The 17,625-nt window shown below is 43.5% G+C and overlaps 1 protein-coding gene across 1 annotated transcript in view; it reads left to right on the top strand.

Moving 5' to 3' along the window:
- The first annotated feature begins 6,383 nt into the window (after window positions 1-6,383).
- Window positions 6,384-17,625, top strand: part of LOC110530335 (XK-related protein 4) — a 62,752-nt gene continuing 51,510 nt past the window's right edge. The window contains exon 1 of the mRNA XM_021613300.2: window positions 6,384-7,263. Coding sequence (XP_021468975.1) covers window positions 6,578-7,263 — 686 coding nt within the window. The 5' untranslated portion in view covers window positions 6,384-6,577. The remainder of the gene's footprint in view (window positions 7,264-17,625) is intronic.

Raw genomic sequence — 17,625 nt, 5'->3', positions numbered from 1 at the left:
GAAAACACCTAATTTGAAATGTCACGGCAATTATGTCTGAGCTAATTAATTATGTTGCCCCCCTATTTCCTCTAGCCAAGTCAGCCCCCAAAGTAGACCATGGATCACAAGCACCCTCCCACTGGGCACACACTGGCTGAATCAACGTTGTTTCCACGTAATTTCAACGAAATTACGTGTAACCAACGTGGAATAGACAATGAATTGAGATCTGTGCCCAGTGAGCTGGTCTCATACCCAGGGGCCAGACAGACAGTACCCAGACAAGATCTCTCAGAAGGGCTAGGCCAGACAGGCACAGTGTTCCCCTGCCAGTGGGAGTTACACAGTAGAACGAGTGACAGATTGACAGATTGAGAAATAATTAGAATATTGTACTCAGACCATTGGCTGAGTTGGCAGTTGACAGCGGGTCTTTGATTTTGTTGTTGTCTGCTGCTTCTCTCTACCGCTCTCTCTTGCTCAGAATGACAAATAAAAGGAGAAATCAAAGAATGACGCTAAAGAAAATAAACCTTTATTGGTTGGTTAGTGACTCCAAAGATTTGGGTATTTCAAACCCATTTCCGCTGACTATTTTGTCAACATTATTTTGGCACTGTACCATAGCTTTTCAATGTTTTGACACTTGCCATTTTATATTATAGTACAGTGCCTTCTGAAAGTATTCACACCCATTGACTTTTTCCACATTCTGTTGTGTTACAGCCTGAATTTAAAAGTAATTAAATTGAGATTCTGTGTCACTGACCTACACACAATACCCCATAATGTCGAAGTGGAATTATGTTTTTAGAAATGTTTGCAAATGAATTAAAATGAGGGTTAGGGTTAGCTGAAATGGTTAGGGTTAGCTGAAATGTTGTGTCAATAAATATTCAATCCTTTCTTGAAGCAAGCCTAAATAGGAGTAAAAATGTGTTTAACAAGTCATATAAGTTGCATGGACTCACTCTGTGTGCAATAATAGTGTTTAACATGATTTTTGAATGACTACCTCATCTCTGTACCCCACACATACAATTATCTGTAAGGTCCCTCAGTCAAGCAGTGCATTTCAAACCAGATTCAACCACAAAGATCAGGGAGGTTTTCCATTGCCTTGCAAAGAAGGGCACCTATTGGTAGATGGGTATAAATTAAGAAAGCAGACATTAAATATCCATTTGAGCATGGTAAAGTTATTAATTACACTTGATGGTGTATCAATACACCCAATCACTACAAAGATACAGGCAACCTTCCTGACTTAGTTGCTGGAGAGGAAGGAAACCGCTCAGGGATTTCACAATGAGGCCAATGGTGACTTTAAAACAGTTGCAGAGTTTAATAGCTGTGATGAGAGAAAATTGAGGATGGATCAACAACATTGTAGTTACTTCACAATACTAACCTAAATGACAGAGTGAAAAGAAGGATGCCAGTACAGAATACAAATATTCCAAAACAAGCATCCTGTTTGCGATAAGGCACTAAAGTAAAACTGCAAAAAATCTGGCAAAGAAATGAACTACCACTATTCATATTTTCAAGCATGGTGGTGGCTGCTTCATGTTATGGGTGTGCTTGCCATCGGCAACAATTAGGGAGATTTGTGGGATAAAAAGACATGGAATAGAGCTAAGCACAGGAAAAATCCTAGAGGAAAACCTGGTTCAGTCTGCTTTCCAACAGACACTGGGAGACAAATGCACCTCTCAGCAGGACAATAAACTAAAACACAAGGCCAAATATACCCTGGAGTTGCTTACCAAGAGGATATTGAATATTACTGAGTGTCCTAGTTACAGTTATGACTTAAGTCGGCTTGAAAATCTATGGCAAGAATTGAAAATGGCTGTCTAGACATGATCAACAACCAACTTGACAGCTTGAAGAATTTTAAAAAGAATGTGCAAATACTGTACAATCCACATGTGCTAAGATTTTCGAGACTTACCCAAAAGGATCCTCAGCTGTAATCTCTGCCAACGGTGATTCTAACGTGTATTGACTCAGGCGTGTGAATACTTATGCAATATATTTCTGTATTTTATTTTCAATACATTTGTAAACATTTCTAAAAGCATGTTTCACTTTGCCGTTATGGGGTGTTGTGTGTAGATGAGTGAGAGTAAAAAATGATGAATACTTTCTGAAGGCACTGTAAATCCAAGACGTCTAACCCAGTTTGAAAAAGTTTCAGACAAAGCCTCTTCTCATGACAAGCCTTGTTTGGTTCAGTGGACAAGCCTCCATGTGTCACCATCTTTACAGTTAGATGCCAGTCTGAGAGTGGCTCTAGATAGCAAAGGCTACTGTCCCACTTTTAGCATGTCAGCTCTCTTACTATTCGAACGGACCTGTCACAATGGCATGTTGTCTCACCGCAGGTCCTGACTTTGAAACGTTGGGGTTTGGTGCTGAGCAACTACGGCTGTCATTAATAACAAAGGAAGAAGATTCTTCACTTGACAAAATTATCACATTTCATTCAAATTCAGAATGATGAGCATGTTTTCTGCCAGATCTGCTGATCGATATACATTTTTTCAGTATTCATCACCTCTGAATTCTGCATCTGTGTGTGTTTTACATTACATAATCTTCATTGCAGATAGTAAGTGTTAAATGAATCCAAACCCTTCTGACAGAAAGGTCAGACTGATCTGAAACTCAGTTTGTGTATCATGTTTGTTACAGGATGGTATATTTTAGAATAGGATATGTCTGTAGAATATACGTATAGTAATTACAGTATAGCATGTGAATTACAGTAAATAGACTGTATCCATTGAATTGATACCATGTGTTTTAGGAGAGGATCACAGCAGCCTGCCTGGTTCTGATGACGTATGATGCTGAGGGTTGCTCTATTAATATTTCATACTGTAGATATGGCCCAGATATTTGATGCAACACTGGGCTTTGAATAGACAATGTCATCTGGATATTTTAATATACAGTACCAATGAAGCATGCATATTTGGCGACTGCTTTCTTTTATGATAAAGAAATAATCTAGGTTGGAAACATATTTTAAATAAAAAAATACTCCAGTGGGTTTGTGTTGTGAAAGGACTTAACAGTAAGAGACCATGAGGGGTTAAATGCGGAAGACACATTTCAGTTGAATACTTTCCGTTGGACAACTGACTAGGAATCCCCCTTTCCTTTCCCTTTCCCAGTACATTCAGATGAGTATTTATTTGCTGGTTGCCACTGATGCAACAGATTCAAGAGGCCAGTGGAGTTGTATGATTGCTCCTGTCATAAAAAATTAACCTTGGAAATCATTAGGAGGAATTAATGATGGAATTCAGAGCTAGGCATAGCTATCCATTTGACAGAGTGCCTGTTCAAATCAATAAGAGTAGACAGCAGTAATTAAATTGTGGTTGCATAGGGAGGGATGTCTCCTCCACAGAACAGGAGTCTCTTGAATAACTAATATGCTTACTGCTGAAAGATTTTAACAGCGATTTATGGTGGAGTAATTGAAAGTGAGAATTCCACATGATGAACATGAATATGTGTGAGAATTCATTGCTGCAGACAGTTATGAATAATGTACCTTTTCAGTTACTTCAAATCAAGAGGTGAGGGCTAAAGGTAGGAAGCACAGCTATAAAACATAGGTGAGATAATGTGGGGGCTGTCCCTAGTTCTGTGAGGTGGCCCTTATTTCATCATGGCAAAAGTTAAACAGCTCACAGCAGCCCTCCTATTTAATGAGTTCCATCTAATGAGAATAAATACATTGTTGAGGTTCTCTACTACAGTAGTGTTGGTACCCGGGACCAGAAACCATCCTGGGCATTGCAAACACACCGGCCCATTTTTTCCCTTGTGGCCACCAAACAGGCAATTTTTTTCTAGAGGCCCCCGTTGTTATCCAAGTAAACATTATGCGCAAAAAAAAACCTGCAATTCAGACAGGCCCACTGGGCCAAAGATGGACCAACCCATCTGACATTTGTCCAAACTGCATTTAGGAAAGTCTGTTTCTGGTTGGTACGGAGTGAGCCATTCCTCCACAGTGTGTTGTGTTTATGATGTGACAGGTGAGCTAGGAGAGGATCCAGCACCAGGTGACAGCTAGCCTGACAGCTCACACTAAATTCTCTCGCTGCTCTGTCGTTCGCTACATACTTTAGTCCGAGACTGCCATCATTGAAGTTCTTTATGGTGATGAGGTGCACGAAAGGCATTGTCAGTGATTGGATCTTCTCTAACCAATCAGAGTATCAAAGCCAATGACTCATTTTATAACCCATCGTAGCAGGCTTGAAAATAAACACCTGAAACTAGATCCCCTACATACTGGTCTTGACAAGATTGGAAGAAAACTGGCACAGGAGGTTTTCTTCTGCACTGTTCAACCAATCCAGTAAATGTGGAGGAGGAGTTAAGATGGAGTGTTGCCTTCTTAATGTCCAAAATAGGATGCCACGCCACAGGCTCTCTTTCATTTCCCCTGAAAACCAGAACATCTAGTTGTTGTGGACTTGGCAGAGGCTACACATTTCCAAACCGCTGCTTTACCTACGTGTGTTCTGGCTCTGGCCCAACCCATCGGTTTCTGGACCTATCAGACGGCCCCGAATGTGTTCACATTCGGTGAAGGGTTGGGGAGGTACTCAGATCCAGACTCATTGCGGAGAAGAAACTAACGTCCGTGGGTGTGGCGTAGCGTTTGGCCAGAGCAAGGAGTCTGTGTAGCCAGGCAAGGTGACAGCACCATCATTCTGGCCTAGTCACCCATAAGTGGTGTGGCTGTGGCAGTCAGAGAGCGAGAGAGAGAGAGAGAGAGAGAGAGATGGCCACAGGTACAGCATCACGGCACAACACTGGCCAGTGGTGGAAGGAGATGTGTGACGCTCATCTTCACGTCAGTGGGGCTTGAAATGGGATCTGCCAAACACTAGCAGTTCGAGTCACGCCAAGGTATTTATCCTCCCCTGCACCACTAATGACAGATGGTCACATCTTTGAAGATTTACCATGCGTCGCAGATTGGCTGCCTGGGAGGGAGGCTACGGTTGTCATTCGGGGCCCCTAGGTGCCGCAGTGCCACTGTATAAGCCATTATGAGTGTGTTATAGTGTTTAGGAATATAGAGCTATAGAGTTGTCCTCTTTCCCCCATCTCCTCATTCTCACTCCTCTGTAGCATCACCTATCTGTCAATCAGTCATGGGGCATGGATATATTTTTCTTTGTGACAGGGTCCATATTTATATCTGGATGCTCTCCACCTCTCACACATGCACACAATTCATTAACTATTTCCCTCATTTTAGACAGCTAATACAATCAATCTCTCAGTTTTAAATCGCAAATAATAATATTTTAGTGCCACTGTTCAGCATTTCAACAAAATACCATTGAATTAAGGTTGTGGTCGTGTTTTGAGGTTGTGCAGTTATATAGCGTGGTCGTCCTCTGGCCATGCGTGCAGCCAAGCTGCGAGGAGGGCGTGTCAAAATCACAGCGGTTGTGCGGCTGTGCTTCAAATAGCCTATGGTGCGGTCAAGGCATAGCCTGTTATAACTGCGGAGATCATTCATTAAAATCACAGTCAATGACAGTGTCGGGACCCTCTAGTAATTAATGACGGGACTTGATTGCTTAACGGCGTATTCTGTACGAGGGTAGCAGTAGGCTACAGTATGAAAGTGAGTTGACGCGGGAGCTGTCCATGGTGCTGAACCGTTGTACGCACTGTACCAGAATACCCAGATGAGAAATAGGCTACATATGTGAATAGTGGGATAATTTACTTCTTAACCACAAATCAACACTTTCTAGTGGGTGCGTGCGTCACTGCTCCAGTTATTTATAGCTATTGTATTATTTCATAGTGGCAGCAGGAGAGCCCTATTCCCTCCCCACTGGGCACAGACGTCAGTTCAACGTCTAGTTTTTATTTACATTTGGTTGAGTTGTCAACTAACATGAATTCAACGTGATTTAGGTTCAAGGTTGGGTGAAAAAAATACAAAATTCTCTGAAGTTGATGACGTTTTGCAAATCCAATCAGTTTTCCACATTGATTCAACGTTTAAATTATGTTGATTCGACGTTGATTCAACCAGTTTTTGCCTAGTGGGTCTGGATTAGGTTAATAGCCTATTGTATTTTGCTCATCGTTGGTCAAGTATAACCTACCTGAAATATTGGCCAGGCCTTCGATTCATTTTATTGAAGTGCTTTGGAATATATATATAGCCTATAGATATATGTTTTTTAAATTAGCCTATACATTTGGTTTAATTAGGCCTTTCAAGAGTGAATTGCAATATGCTGTAGCTCTATTGTGGCTATTGAGGAGAAATGTGAGGTGAGGAGCGACTGAGGAAGAGTTGCGAAGCAATGATGTCATAGTTTCAAGTATGTGCCATGGGAGAGCATATGGTTCGTACCCGCTGCCGAGCGGTAGGGTTGCTTTGTTATGAACAGGCGGCGCTGTAGCTGGCGGAAGAGGAGGTCGCCCAGCCCAGTATCTCTTCGCCTGGAACACAGAAGCCGAGGGGGAGACAAGAAAACGGGAGGAGAAAAGACGGTGTTGGCTGGAGGAGAAAGAAAAAGCTACGATAATGGCCGCTAAATCTGATGGGGTATTAAAAATTAGAAAGAGCGATGTAGCGTTCACGCCTTTGCAGAATTCGGACCACTCAGGCTCAGTACAGGGACTCGTTCCAGGATCGCAGCCGGATTCGGGAACCGGGGATGGGGAATTCGTGAATGGGGAATCACGGTGCTGTGGTTCTAATTCGACATGTCTTCGCCTTGGCAGAGAGCAGCAAACAAAATACACGATATGGGACTGTCTATGGATTCTCGCTGCAGTGGTGGTGTATTTCGCCGATGTAGGCACCGACATTTGGCTTTCTGTCGACTATTACCTCCGTCGCGACTACTGGTGGTTCGGGCTCACGCTATTTTTTGTTGTGCTAGGGTCGTTCTCCGTCCAAGTCTTTAGTTTTCGGTGGTTCGTCCACGATTTCAGCACCGACGAGGGCTCCAATGCCACCGGTGCGGCAAACTGCTCATCCCACATGGACGGGAAGCTGCTGAGCGGTTCTGCTTCACATGGAGATGTGGGCGCCCAACCGTCCACACCTCAAAGACAGGCGTCCACCGCGAGCAAGAGCAACACCACAACCAACAGCAACAGCAGCACGGCAACCCCGACTAATAAGAAAAGGTCGGCGTCCTGTTCAGTATTCATATGGTCCGCGCAATCCGTCACCCACATCTTGCAGCTTGGACAGATATGGAGGTAAGCGTTTGATATGCTCTTTGGAATGAAGAGAGTTGCAGCCCATTAGCCTACGTGTGTTAACTTCTGACTGCACGTACCTCATAGCCTACACTTAGCTCCCATCATGCCCAAGAGGGTCTACTGTTATTAATTATTAGGCACCAACTGCCATAGAACGTACAACATTTCAGGTTTTACGCGCACTGCAAAGCATTTTGAGTAGCATACCCTGAGTAGCTTCTTGGTGGGTTATAGGTGTTACATCTTAAATAAGCAATCATAGGGAGAGAAAATAATCTGTCGCAAAACAAAATGGTATCATGTTTCATGATGTGATATCCTTGTGAATGTGTTTGGTCCAATGGCGAGCTCGACGTTGTGCATGTTCAATTGAATTCCTCACACCATACAGTATAGGGCTAGATGTATCTAGCCCAGCTTAGCATACAAATGGGAAACTCTTTACGACTAGGCCTATTATTTACAAACAAGTACATTATGTGTGAGGAAAGAAACAGTAATAAACCACATTGTTCTCCCTAAATTAAGAATATATCAAATATGTATCGGAGACATTTGGGTTCTGAACATTGTGTGTGTGTGTGTGTGTGTGTATGTGTGTGTGTGGACCAGGGCGTCAATACACAGTCTTTTTTGCAAAAAGCATGTCATTTCAGAAGAAATGGATTGTAAATTCACCCACATCAAGTTCAAAATCTATTGATAGAAACATATACTGAGGCATGATATTGAATAAAATCACATTGCAAATCCATTGTTAATGACATTGAGCTTTTAACTTCAAAAATTTCTTGAAGTAAATACAGGGGGCGTAACAAGCTATTAATGGATATTGCTTCCATTCTCAATTCAATTTCTCTCTGGTGCCATCCTATTTTTGTATCCATTCTGTTCCAGTCACACACATGTTATCTGCGACTGGGCTAATTTAATGTGGGTGTGTTCGCACATGCATTATTATTTGCATGTGATATTATGTTTTATTGATTTCCTGTTTATCTCCTGGCCATGCATGATAAGGGCATCACATCATCTACGATAATGTACATTTCATGGGGGCTTGCACCCTTGACTCCTTTATGTAACTCCTTGACACTGCCACACTTCAGCACTTGAGCATTTAGGGAAAGGAAATTCAGTAGTACAACTGAATGCCTTCAACTGAAATGTGTCTTCCGCATTTAACCCAACCCCTCTGAATCAGAGAGGTGTGGGGGGGGGCTGCCTTAATTGACATCCACGGCACCCGGGGAACAGTGGGTTAACTCCCTTGCTCAGGGGCAGAACGACATGTTTTTTACCTTGTCAGCTCAGGGATTTGATCCAGCAACCTTTCGGTTACTGGCCAAACGCTCTAACCGCTAGGCAACCTGTCGCCCCATTTAGTTTCATCATTGTTATGTCACATTGTCTGGTGCATTGAGAATACTGTAGATCTGACTCCACCAGGGTGTGTATCCTCAGAGAGTAGACAGGGTATTGTTGAGACACGGCAGTGAGCACAGTAGTCTGGGGAAATCAGGCAAAGTTGAGGGTGGCATCCCAAATGGCACCCTATTCTTTATGTAGTGCACTACTTTGGACCAGAAGCCCTGGTCAAAGTAGTGCAGTATATAGGTAATAGGGTGCCATTTGAGACACAGACAAGGTTTTATAAATGGCTGTGTGTTAATGAAGTTCATCAGACCCCGTGTGAGCCATGCTGGTTCTTGACAACGGTTATGACATGACATCATCACCATGTATATTATTAGCACGATGACTCTGTAATTGTTTGTCCAAACAGGTTTCCATCAGATATTTCTCCAAACACTCACATTGGAAATGGTTTATGGTTTGAATAATTCAGTTATTTCTGAATTATCAGTAACCTTTTTTCAAATGCATTTTCTGTATTTCACACACACAATGTAAAGTTTTCAGTAAAGTTTTCCCCTTTCAATTGCAGCTGTGGGGTTAATAATATGTCTGTCAAACCTCCCCCTAAGTGTTTGTATTTATTATGACAAGGCAGCAGCTACCCTTCCTGGGGTCCAGCAAAACGAAGGCAGTTTTGTACAATTTTAAAAACATTATGATACATTCACAGATTTCACAACACACTGTGTGCCCTCAGGCCCCTACTTCACCACTAGCATATAAACAGTACTAAGTGTGTGTGTGTGTGTGTGTGTGTGTGTGTGTGTGTGTGTGTGTGTGTGTATAGTGCATATGTTATCGTGTGTGTATGCAGGTGTCTGTGCCTATGTTTGTGTTGCTTCACAGTCGCTGCTGTTCCATGAGGTGTTTTTTATCTATTTTTTAAATCTAATTTTACTGCTTGCATCAGTTACTTGATGTGGAATAGAGTTCCATGTAGTCATGGCTCTATATAGTACTGTGCGCCTCCCATAGTCTGTTCTGGACTTGGGGACTGTAAAGAGACCTGTTGTAGCATGTTTTGTGGGGTATGCATGGGTGTCTGAGCTGTGTGACCGTAGTCACATCTTTGGATTGACACTTACAGTACCAGTCAAAAGTTTGGACACACCTACTCATTCAAGGGTTTTTCTTTATTTTTACTATTTTCTACACTGTAAAAATAATAGTGAAGACATTAATACCATGAAATATCATATGGAATCATGTAGTAACCAAAATGTTTTTACACAAATCAAAATATATTTTATATTTGAGATCCTTCAAAGTAGCCACCATTTGCCTTGACAGCTTTGCATTCTTGGCATTCTCTCAACCAGCTTCACCTGGAATGCTTTTCCAACAGGAGTTTACGAACATGCTGTGCACTTGTTGGCTGCTTTTCCTTCACTTTGCGGTCCAACAATCTCAATTGGGTTGAGGTCGGTGATTGTGGAGACCAGGTCACCTGATGCAGCACTCCATCACTCTTCTTCTTGGTCAAATAGCTCTTACACAGCCTGGAGGTGTGTTGGGTTATTGTCCTGTTGAATTGTCCTGTTATTGTCCTGTTGTCCTGTTGAGGTGTGTTGGGTTATAGTCCCACTAAGCGCGAACCAGATGGGATGGCGTATCACTGCAGAATGCTGTGGTAGCCATGCTGGTAAATAAATCACTGGCAGTGTCACCAGCAAAGCACCCCCACACCATCACACCTCCTCCTCCATGGTTTACGGTGGGAACTACACAGCCGTTCTACTCTGTGTCTCACAAAGACAGATCGGTTGGAACCAAAAATCTCAAATTCAGACTCATCAGACCACAGGACAGATTTCCACCGGTCTAATGTCCATTGTTCGTGTTTCGTGGCCCAAGCAAGTCTCTTCTTATTATTGTTGTCTTTTAGTAGTGGTTTCTTTGCAGCAATTTGACCATGAAGGCCTGATTCACGCAGTCTCCTCTGAACAGTTGATGTTGAGATGTGTCTGTTACTTGAACTCTGAAGCATTTATTTGGGCTGCAATTTCTGAGGTGCAGTTAACTCGAATGAACTTATCCTTTGCAGGTAACTCTTGGTCTTCCTTTCCTGTGGCGGTCCTCATGAGAGCCAGTTTGATCATAGCGCTTGATGGTTTTTGCAACTGCACTTGAAGAAACTTTCAAAGTTCTTTGAACTTGGTATTTGGATTTGGTCTTTTACCAAATAGGGCTATCTTCTGTATACCACCCCTACCTTGTAACAACACAATTGATTGGCTCAAATGCATTAAGAAGGAACAAATTCCACAAATTAGTTTTTAGCAAAGCACACCTGTTAATTGAAATGCATTCCAGGTGACTACCTCATGAAGCTGGTTGAAGGAATGCAAAGAGTGTGCAAAGCTGTCATCAAGGCAAAGGGTGGCTACTTCAAAGAATCTCAAATATAAAATATATTTTGATTTGTTTAACACTTTTTTGGTTACACATGATTCCATATGTGTTATTTCATAGTTTTGATATCTTCACTATTATACTACTACGTAGAAAATAGTAAAAATAAAGAAACCCAGGAATGAATGTGTGTACTGTATTTAACAATGGAATACACCTGATTGCATTTCAAATGAGCAGCCAGGCAGCCTCAGTGTATACAGTATATACAGTGCATTCGGAAAGTATTCAGACCCCTTGACTTTTTCCACATTTTGTTACTTTATGGCCTTGTTCTAAAATTGATTAAATATTTTTTTCCTCATCAATCCACACACTATAATGACAAAGTGAAAAAAGATTTATAGAGATTTTTGCAAATGTATTAAAAATAAACAGCTACCTTTTTTACATAAGTATTCAGACCCTTTGCTATGAGACTCGTAATAGAGCTCAGGTGCATTATTCTGTTTCCATTGATCATACTTGATGTTTCTACAACTTGATTGGAGTCCACATGTGGCAAATTCAATTGATTGGACATGATTTGGAACGGCTCACACCTGTCTATATAAGGTCCCACAGTTGACAGTGTATGTCAGAGCAAAAACCAAGATGTGAGGTCAAATGAATTGTCCGTAGAGCTCCGAGACAGGATTGTGTCAAGGCACAGATCTGGGGAAAGGTACCAAAACATTTCTGCAGCTTTAAAGGTCCCCAGGAACACATTTGCCTCCATCATTCTTAAATGGAAGAAGTTTGGAACCACCAAGACTCTTCCTAGAGCTGTCCGCCCGGCCAAACTGAGCAAGCGAGGGAGAAGGGACTTGGTCAGGGAGGTGACCAAGAACCTGATGTTCACTGACAGCTCCAGAGTTCCTCTATGGAGATGGGAGAATCTTCCAGATGGACAACCATTTCTGTAGCACTCCACCAATCAGGCCTTTATTCCAGATGGAAGCCACTCCTTAAAGGAACATGAATCCCGCTTGGAGTTTGCCAATTCGCAGCTAAAGACTCTCAGACCACGAGAAAAAAAGATTCTCTGGTCTGATGAAACCAAGATTGAACTCTTTGGCCTGAATGCCAAGCGTCACATCTGGAGGAAACCTGTCACCATCCCTATGGTGTAGCATGGTGGTGGCAGCATCATGCTGTGGGGATGTTTTTCAGCGGCAGGGACTGGGAGACTAGTCAGGATCGAGGGAAAGATGAACGTAGCAAAGTACAGAGAGATACTTGATGAAAACCTGCCCCAGAGCTCTCAGGACCTCAGACTGGGGCGACGGTTCTACTTCCAACAGGAAAATGACCCTAAGCACACAGCCAAGACACCGCAGGAGTGGCTTCGAGTCACTGAATGTCCTTGAGTGGTCCAACCAGAGCCCAGACTTAAACCCGATCGAACATCTCTGGAAAGACCTGAACATAGCTGTGCAGCAACACTCCCCATCCAACCTGACAGAGCTTGAGTTGATCTGCAGAGAAGAATGAGAGAAACTCCCCAAATACAGGTGTGCCAAGCTTGTAGCGTCATACCCAAGAAGACTCGAGACTGTAATCGCTGCCAAACCTGTTTTTGCGTCATCATTATGGGGTATTGTGTGTAGATGGATGAGAAATAAAAACAATTTAATACATTTTAGAATAAGGCTAGAATGTAACAATATGGAATAAGTCAAGGATTCTGAATACTTTCCGAATGCACTGTGTCGTTTTTTAGTGTATCTGTACTTTACTATTTCTATTTTTAATGACTTTGTTTTACTCCACTACATTCCTAAAGAAAATAGTCTACTACATACATTTCCCCTGACACCTAAAAGTACTCGTTACATTTCCAATGCTTAGCAGGACAGGAAAATGGTCCAATTCACACACTTATCAAGAGAAAATCCCTGGTCATCCATGCTGCCTCTGATCTGGAGGACTCACTAAACACATTCTTCTTTTGTAAATGATTGTGGAAGTGTTGGAGTGTTTATTAAAACAACAAGTCAATCATGGCGTCTGGTTTGCTTAATATAAGGAATGTGAAATTATTTTTACTTTTGATACTTATGTATATTTAAAACCAAACACTGTTTTTCTTTTTACTCGAGTAGCATTTTACTGGGTGACTTTTACTTTTACTTGAGTCATTTTCGATTAAGGTATCTTTACTTTTACTCAAGTGTGACATTTGGGTACTTTTTCGACCACTGTCTACCAGCTGGACCAAACCGTTGAGGTTTTGCTCCAGATCCTCTTGTGCCACCACCCACCTTCTTCTACGATAGCTCACTGGCAATTGGATTCGGAACACATCATTTAAGCACAGAATTCACTGGCGCTGGAAGAAAACATCTAGAGTTCTGCTTTCTGGTCACGCCCAGTGTCCATGTTCTCTCTCACTACTGTAGAAGTACACTATCTCTGGAAGATTGATCATCATCAGAGTGATCCTATAACGGTTGTATAGTTTAACGAGTCAATGGGCCAGGCTTCTGCTATACAACTAACTTCATGAGTCAGTCCCTTATGTATAGAGCTTGTATAGAGCTATTATGTACATTGCAATGAATACAGTACAACACTCTTTATTGAATCCAATGGATTCTCTAGCTGCATCCTCATTTTGTCAACCGTTGTGTTCATACTGAATCCTGTCATGGAGATGATGCCTCTCCTTCGATACGTCCCAAATATCACCATATTCCTTATGTAGTGCACTACTAACCTATGAGCAAAAGTAGTGCAGTATATTAGTAATAGGGAGCCATTTGGGACGCAGACCTTGTCTTGTGTGTGAAGTATCATTCTTAGGACGCCATGTATAAGTGATTTATGGTAGCATCAGTGCATCGTCAATCTGTACTAATGACTACATTTTGTGTAGGATGATGCTGGTAGGCTATTTTGTATTTGGAAGACTGTCATATTTCTAATCTGTGCATAGTATGCATCACAGGTTGTAGTTTCAAGTTCTGGTCACAGAGAATGAGGCACATTTTCTGTTGATTTATTTTTGGAGTACAATTGTCAACACTTTCACCAGAGTTCTGAATTAAAACACGTACGTAGTCTTCAATGGTAATAGTTTTCATGTTTTGATTAGTTAACAGTCCCCTGTTCGTCAGGGGCGCTGTGAGAGTTATTTAAGAACTATTCAAAGAGGTAGGGTTTCAGACTTTTCTGAAGATGGGCAGGAACTCTGTCATTTAAGGGGGAAGCTTGTTCCACCATTGGGGTGCCAGGAAAAAGAAGAGCTGTGACTGGGTTGGGAGCTGCCCTCCTGTAGAGGTGGGAGGGCTAAGAGACCAGATGTGGTGAAACAGAGTGCACGTGTTGGGATGTAGGGTTTGAGCATACCCTGAAGGTAAGGAGGGGCAGTTCCCGTTGCTGGTCCATAGGCAAGCACCAGGGTCTTGAAGATGTTGCGAGCTTTGGCTGGAAGCCAGTGGAGTGTGCAGAGGAGCGGAGTGACATCAGAGAATATAGGAAGGTTGAAAACCAGGCGGGCTGTGGCATTCTGGATAAATTGCAGGGCTTTGATGGCACAAGCGGGGAGCCCAGCCAACAGAGTTGAAGTAGTCTAGACGGGAAATTACAAGTGCCTGGATTAAAACCTTCGCCGCTTCCTGTGTGAGGAAAGGTCGTACTCTACGGATATTGTAGACTATGATCCTGCAGGAGTGAGTCACTTTTTAAAATGTTTTCAGAGAACGACAGGGTGTTGTGCAGAGATCTTGGAGCGGGCAGGCCTTCCCCGGGAGGAAGAGCAGCTCTGTTTTGTCGAGGTTGAGCTTGAGGTGGCGGGCCGACATCCAAGCTGAGATGTATGCAAGGCACGCATAGATGTGTGTCCCCACCTGGGTGTCAGAAGGGGGAAGGAGAAGGGTAGTTGAGTGTAATCCGCAAAGCAATGATGGGAGAGCATGTGAGGATCTGGCAGAGCCGAGTGACTTAAAAAAAATATTAGGGGGTAGATCAACTTTAATATTGCAGAAAGACTATAGCTTCCACCAATGTAATTGTCTGCATCACTTCCAATCCCCCATATATTGTTTTTGCAAATACACATACATCCGCACACACACATATCTTTTAAAAATATATTTCCTTTATTACCCTCTAACCTTACCACCCCTCCCCCAATTGGAGCAAACTAGTGAACAACAACGCTTAGGCCTGCCACTTTTCAGATCGCCTAGTAGTGCTCCAGGTAAATATTGCAATTCTTCAGCCATTCCTGGACCTGTGACCAAAAATAAACTTCATATTGACAGTACCAAAACAAATGATCTAATGGTTCTGCCTCTTCACAGAGGCAGAGCTGGGAAGGTTGTATCCCCCATATAAATAACATTCTATTGGTTGAAAGAATTCTGTATAATAAAACATTTTAAAAATCCAAGTTTTGCACAGTTCATAAACCGTGTGCCATGGAATCGGTACCTCAAAAATCTTGTTTTTTTGTTTGTTGAATTTTTACCCGTTTTTCTCCCCAATTTCGTGGTTTCCAATTGTTTTTAGTAACTAATATCTTGTCTCATCGCTACAACTCTCGTACGGGCTCAGGAGAGACGAAGGTTGAAAGTCATGCGTCCTCCGATACACAACCCAACCAAGCCGCACTGCTTCTTAACACAGCGTGTATCCAACCCGGAAGCCAGCCGCACCAATGTGTCGGAGGAAACACCTTGGTTAGCGCGCACTGCGCCCGGTGCGTGATGAGACAAGGATATCCCTACTGGCTAAGCCCTCCCTAACCCGGATGACACTAGGCCAATTGTGCGTCGCCCCACGGACCTCCCGGTCGCGGCCGGTTACGACAGAGCCTGGGCGCGAACCAAGAGTCTCTGATGGCATAGCTGGCGCTGCAGTACAGCGCCCTTAACCACTGCCTTTATTCATGATGTAATTTACAAAGATTATACCTTTTTAAAACATTTAAAAATGTATATCTGAGTTTTTGTTTGTTCTGTCTTTTCTGGTGGATTAAATTACATTTCTATGGATTGTTTTAAAAATAGCGAGAACCGAACCCTAGGGGACAACAGTAGCGAGAGCACATGGTGCAGACACAGATCCTCTCCACGCCACCTGGTAGGAGTGACCTGCCAGGTAGGATGCAATCCAGGAGTGTGCAGAGCCTGAGACACCCAACCCTGAGAGGGTGGACAGGAGGATCTGATAGAGCCTGAGACACCCAGCCCTGAGAGGGTGGACAGGAGGATCTGATAGAGCCTGAGACACCCAGCCCTGAGAGGGTGGACAGGAGGATCTGATAGAGCCTGAGACACCCAGCCCTGAGAGGGTGGACCGGAGGATCTGATAGAGCCTGAGACACCCAACCCTGAGAGGGTGGACAGGAGGATCTGATAGAGCCTGAGACACCCAACCCTGAGAGGGTGGACAGGAGGATCTGATAGAGCCTGAGACACCCAACCCTGAGAGGATGGACAGGAGGATCTGATAGAGCCTGAGACACCCAACCCTGAGAGGGTGGACAGGAGGATCTGATAGAGCCTGAGACACCCAACCCTGAGAGGGTGGACAGGAGGATCTGATAGAGCCTGAGACACCCAACCCTGAGAGGGTGGACAGGAGGATCTGATAGTAAACTGTGTTGAAGGCAGCGGATAGATCTAGGGGGATGACAACAGAGGAGAGAGAGTCAGCTTTGGCAGAACAGAGAGCCTCTGTAACAGTGTTACAGAGGAGAGCGGTCTCAGTTGAGTGAGCTGCCTTGAAGCCTGACCGGTTAGGGTCAAGAAGATAAGTCTGAGAGAGATAGCGAGAGAGTTGGTCAGACAGCAGGCTCAAGTGTTTTGGAAATAAAATAAATAAGGGAAATATATTTTTTTAATTACCCCCCTTTTCTCCCAAATTTCAACCTTGTCACATCGCTGCATCTCCCCACCGGGCTCGGGAGGCAAATTTCGAGTCATGCATCCTCCGAAACATGACCCGCCAAACCGTGCTTCTTAACACCCGCTCGCTTAACCCGGAAGGCAGCCGCACCAATGTGTCGGAGGAAACACTGTTCACCTGGCCAGCCGGACATCACTAGTCACAGGATTTAATCTGTCAAGAGAGGGGAGAAAGAGGTCAAGGTGTAGGGTAGTTCTGTGTGAGTGGGATTAGTGGGCTCAGTAGGCTGAGTGAATGAGGAGCGGATGCCGTCAACCTTTTTTTTTCATTAGTGGTTGACAACGTCGTTCGCAGAGAGTGAGGGGGGAGGAGGTGGAGGATTAAGGAGGGAAGAGAAAGTGGAGAAGAGTTTCACAGGGCTGGAGGCAGAAGCTTTTAGAGTGATAGAAAGCAGCTTTAGCAGCAGATACTGAGAAAGAGAAGGTGGAGAGGAGGGAGTGGAAGGATGATAGGTCCTCCAGAAGTTTAGTTTTCCTCCATTTCCGCTCAGCTGCCAGGAGCCCTGTTCTGTTAGCACGCAGTGAGTCATTTGGCAATAGAGCAGGAGGGGAAGGTCGAGCCGGCCGGGAGGATATGGGACACTGAGATGCAGACAGGGAGGAAAGTATGGTCGAAGAGCCAGAGTCAGGAGAC

Source organism: Oncorhynchus mykiss, chromosome 8 (genome assembly GCF_013265735.2).
Source record: "Oncorhynchus mykiss isolate Arlee chromosome 8, USDA_OmykA_1.1, whole genome shotgun sequence".
NCBI classification, from domain to species: Eukaryota; Metazoa; Chordata; class Actinopteri; order Salmoniformes; family Salmonidae; genus Oncorhynchus; species Oncorhynchus mykiss.
The sequence above is the reverse complement of the archived record's forward strand: the minus strand, read 5'-3'. Positions and strand labels throughout refer to the sequence as shown.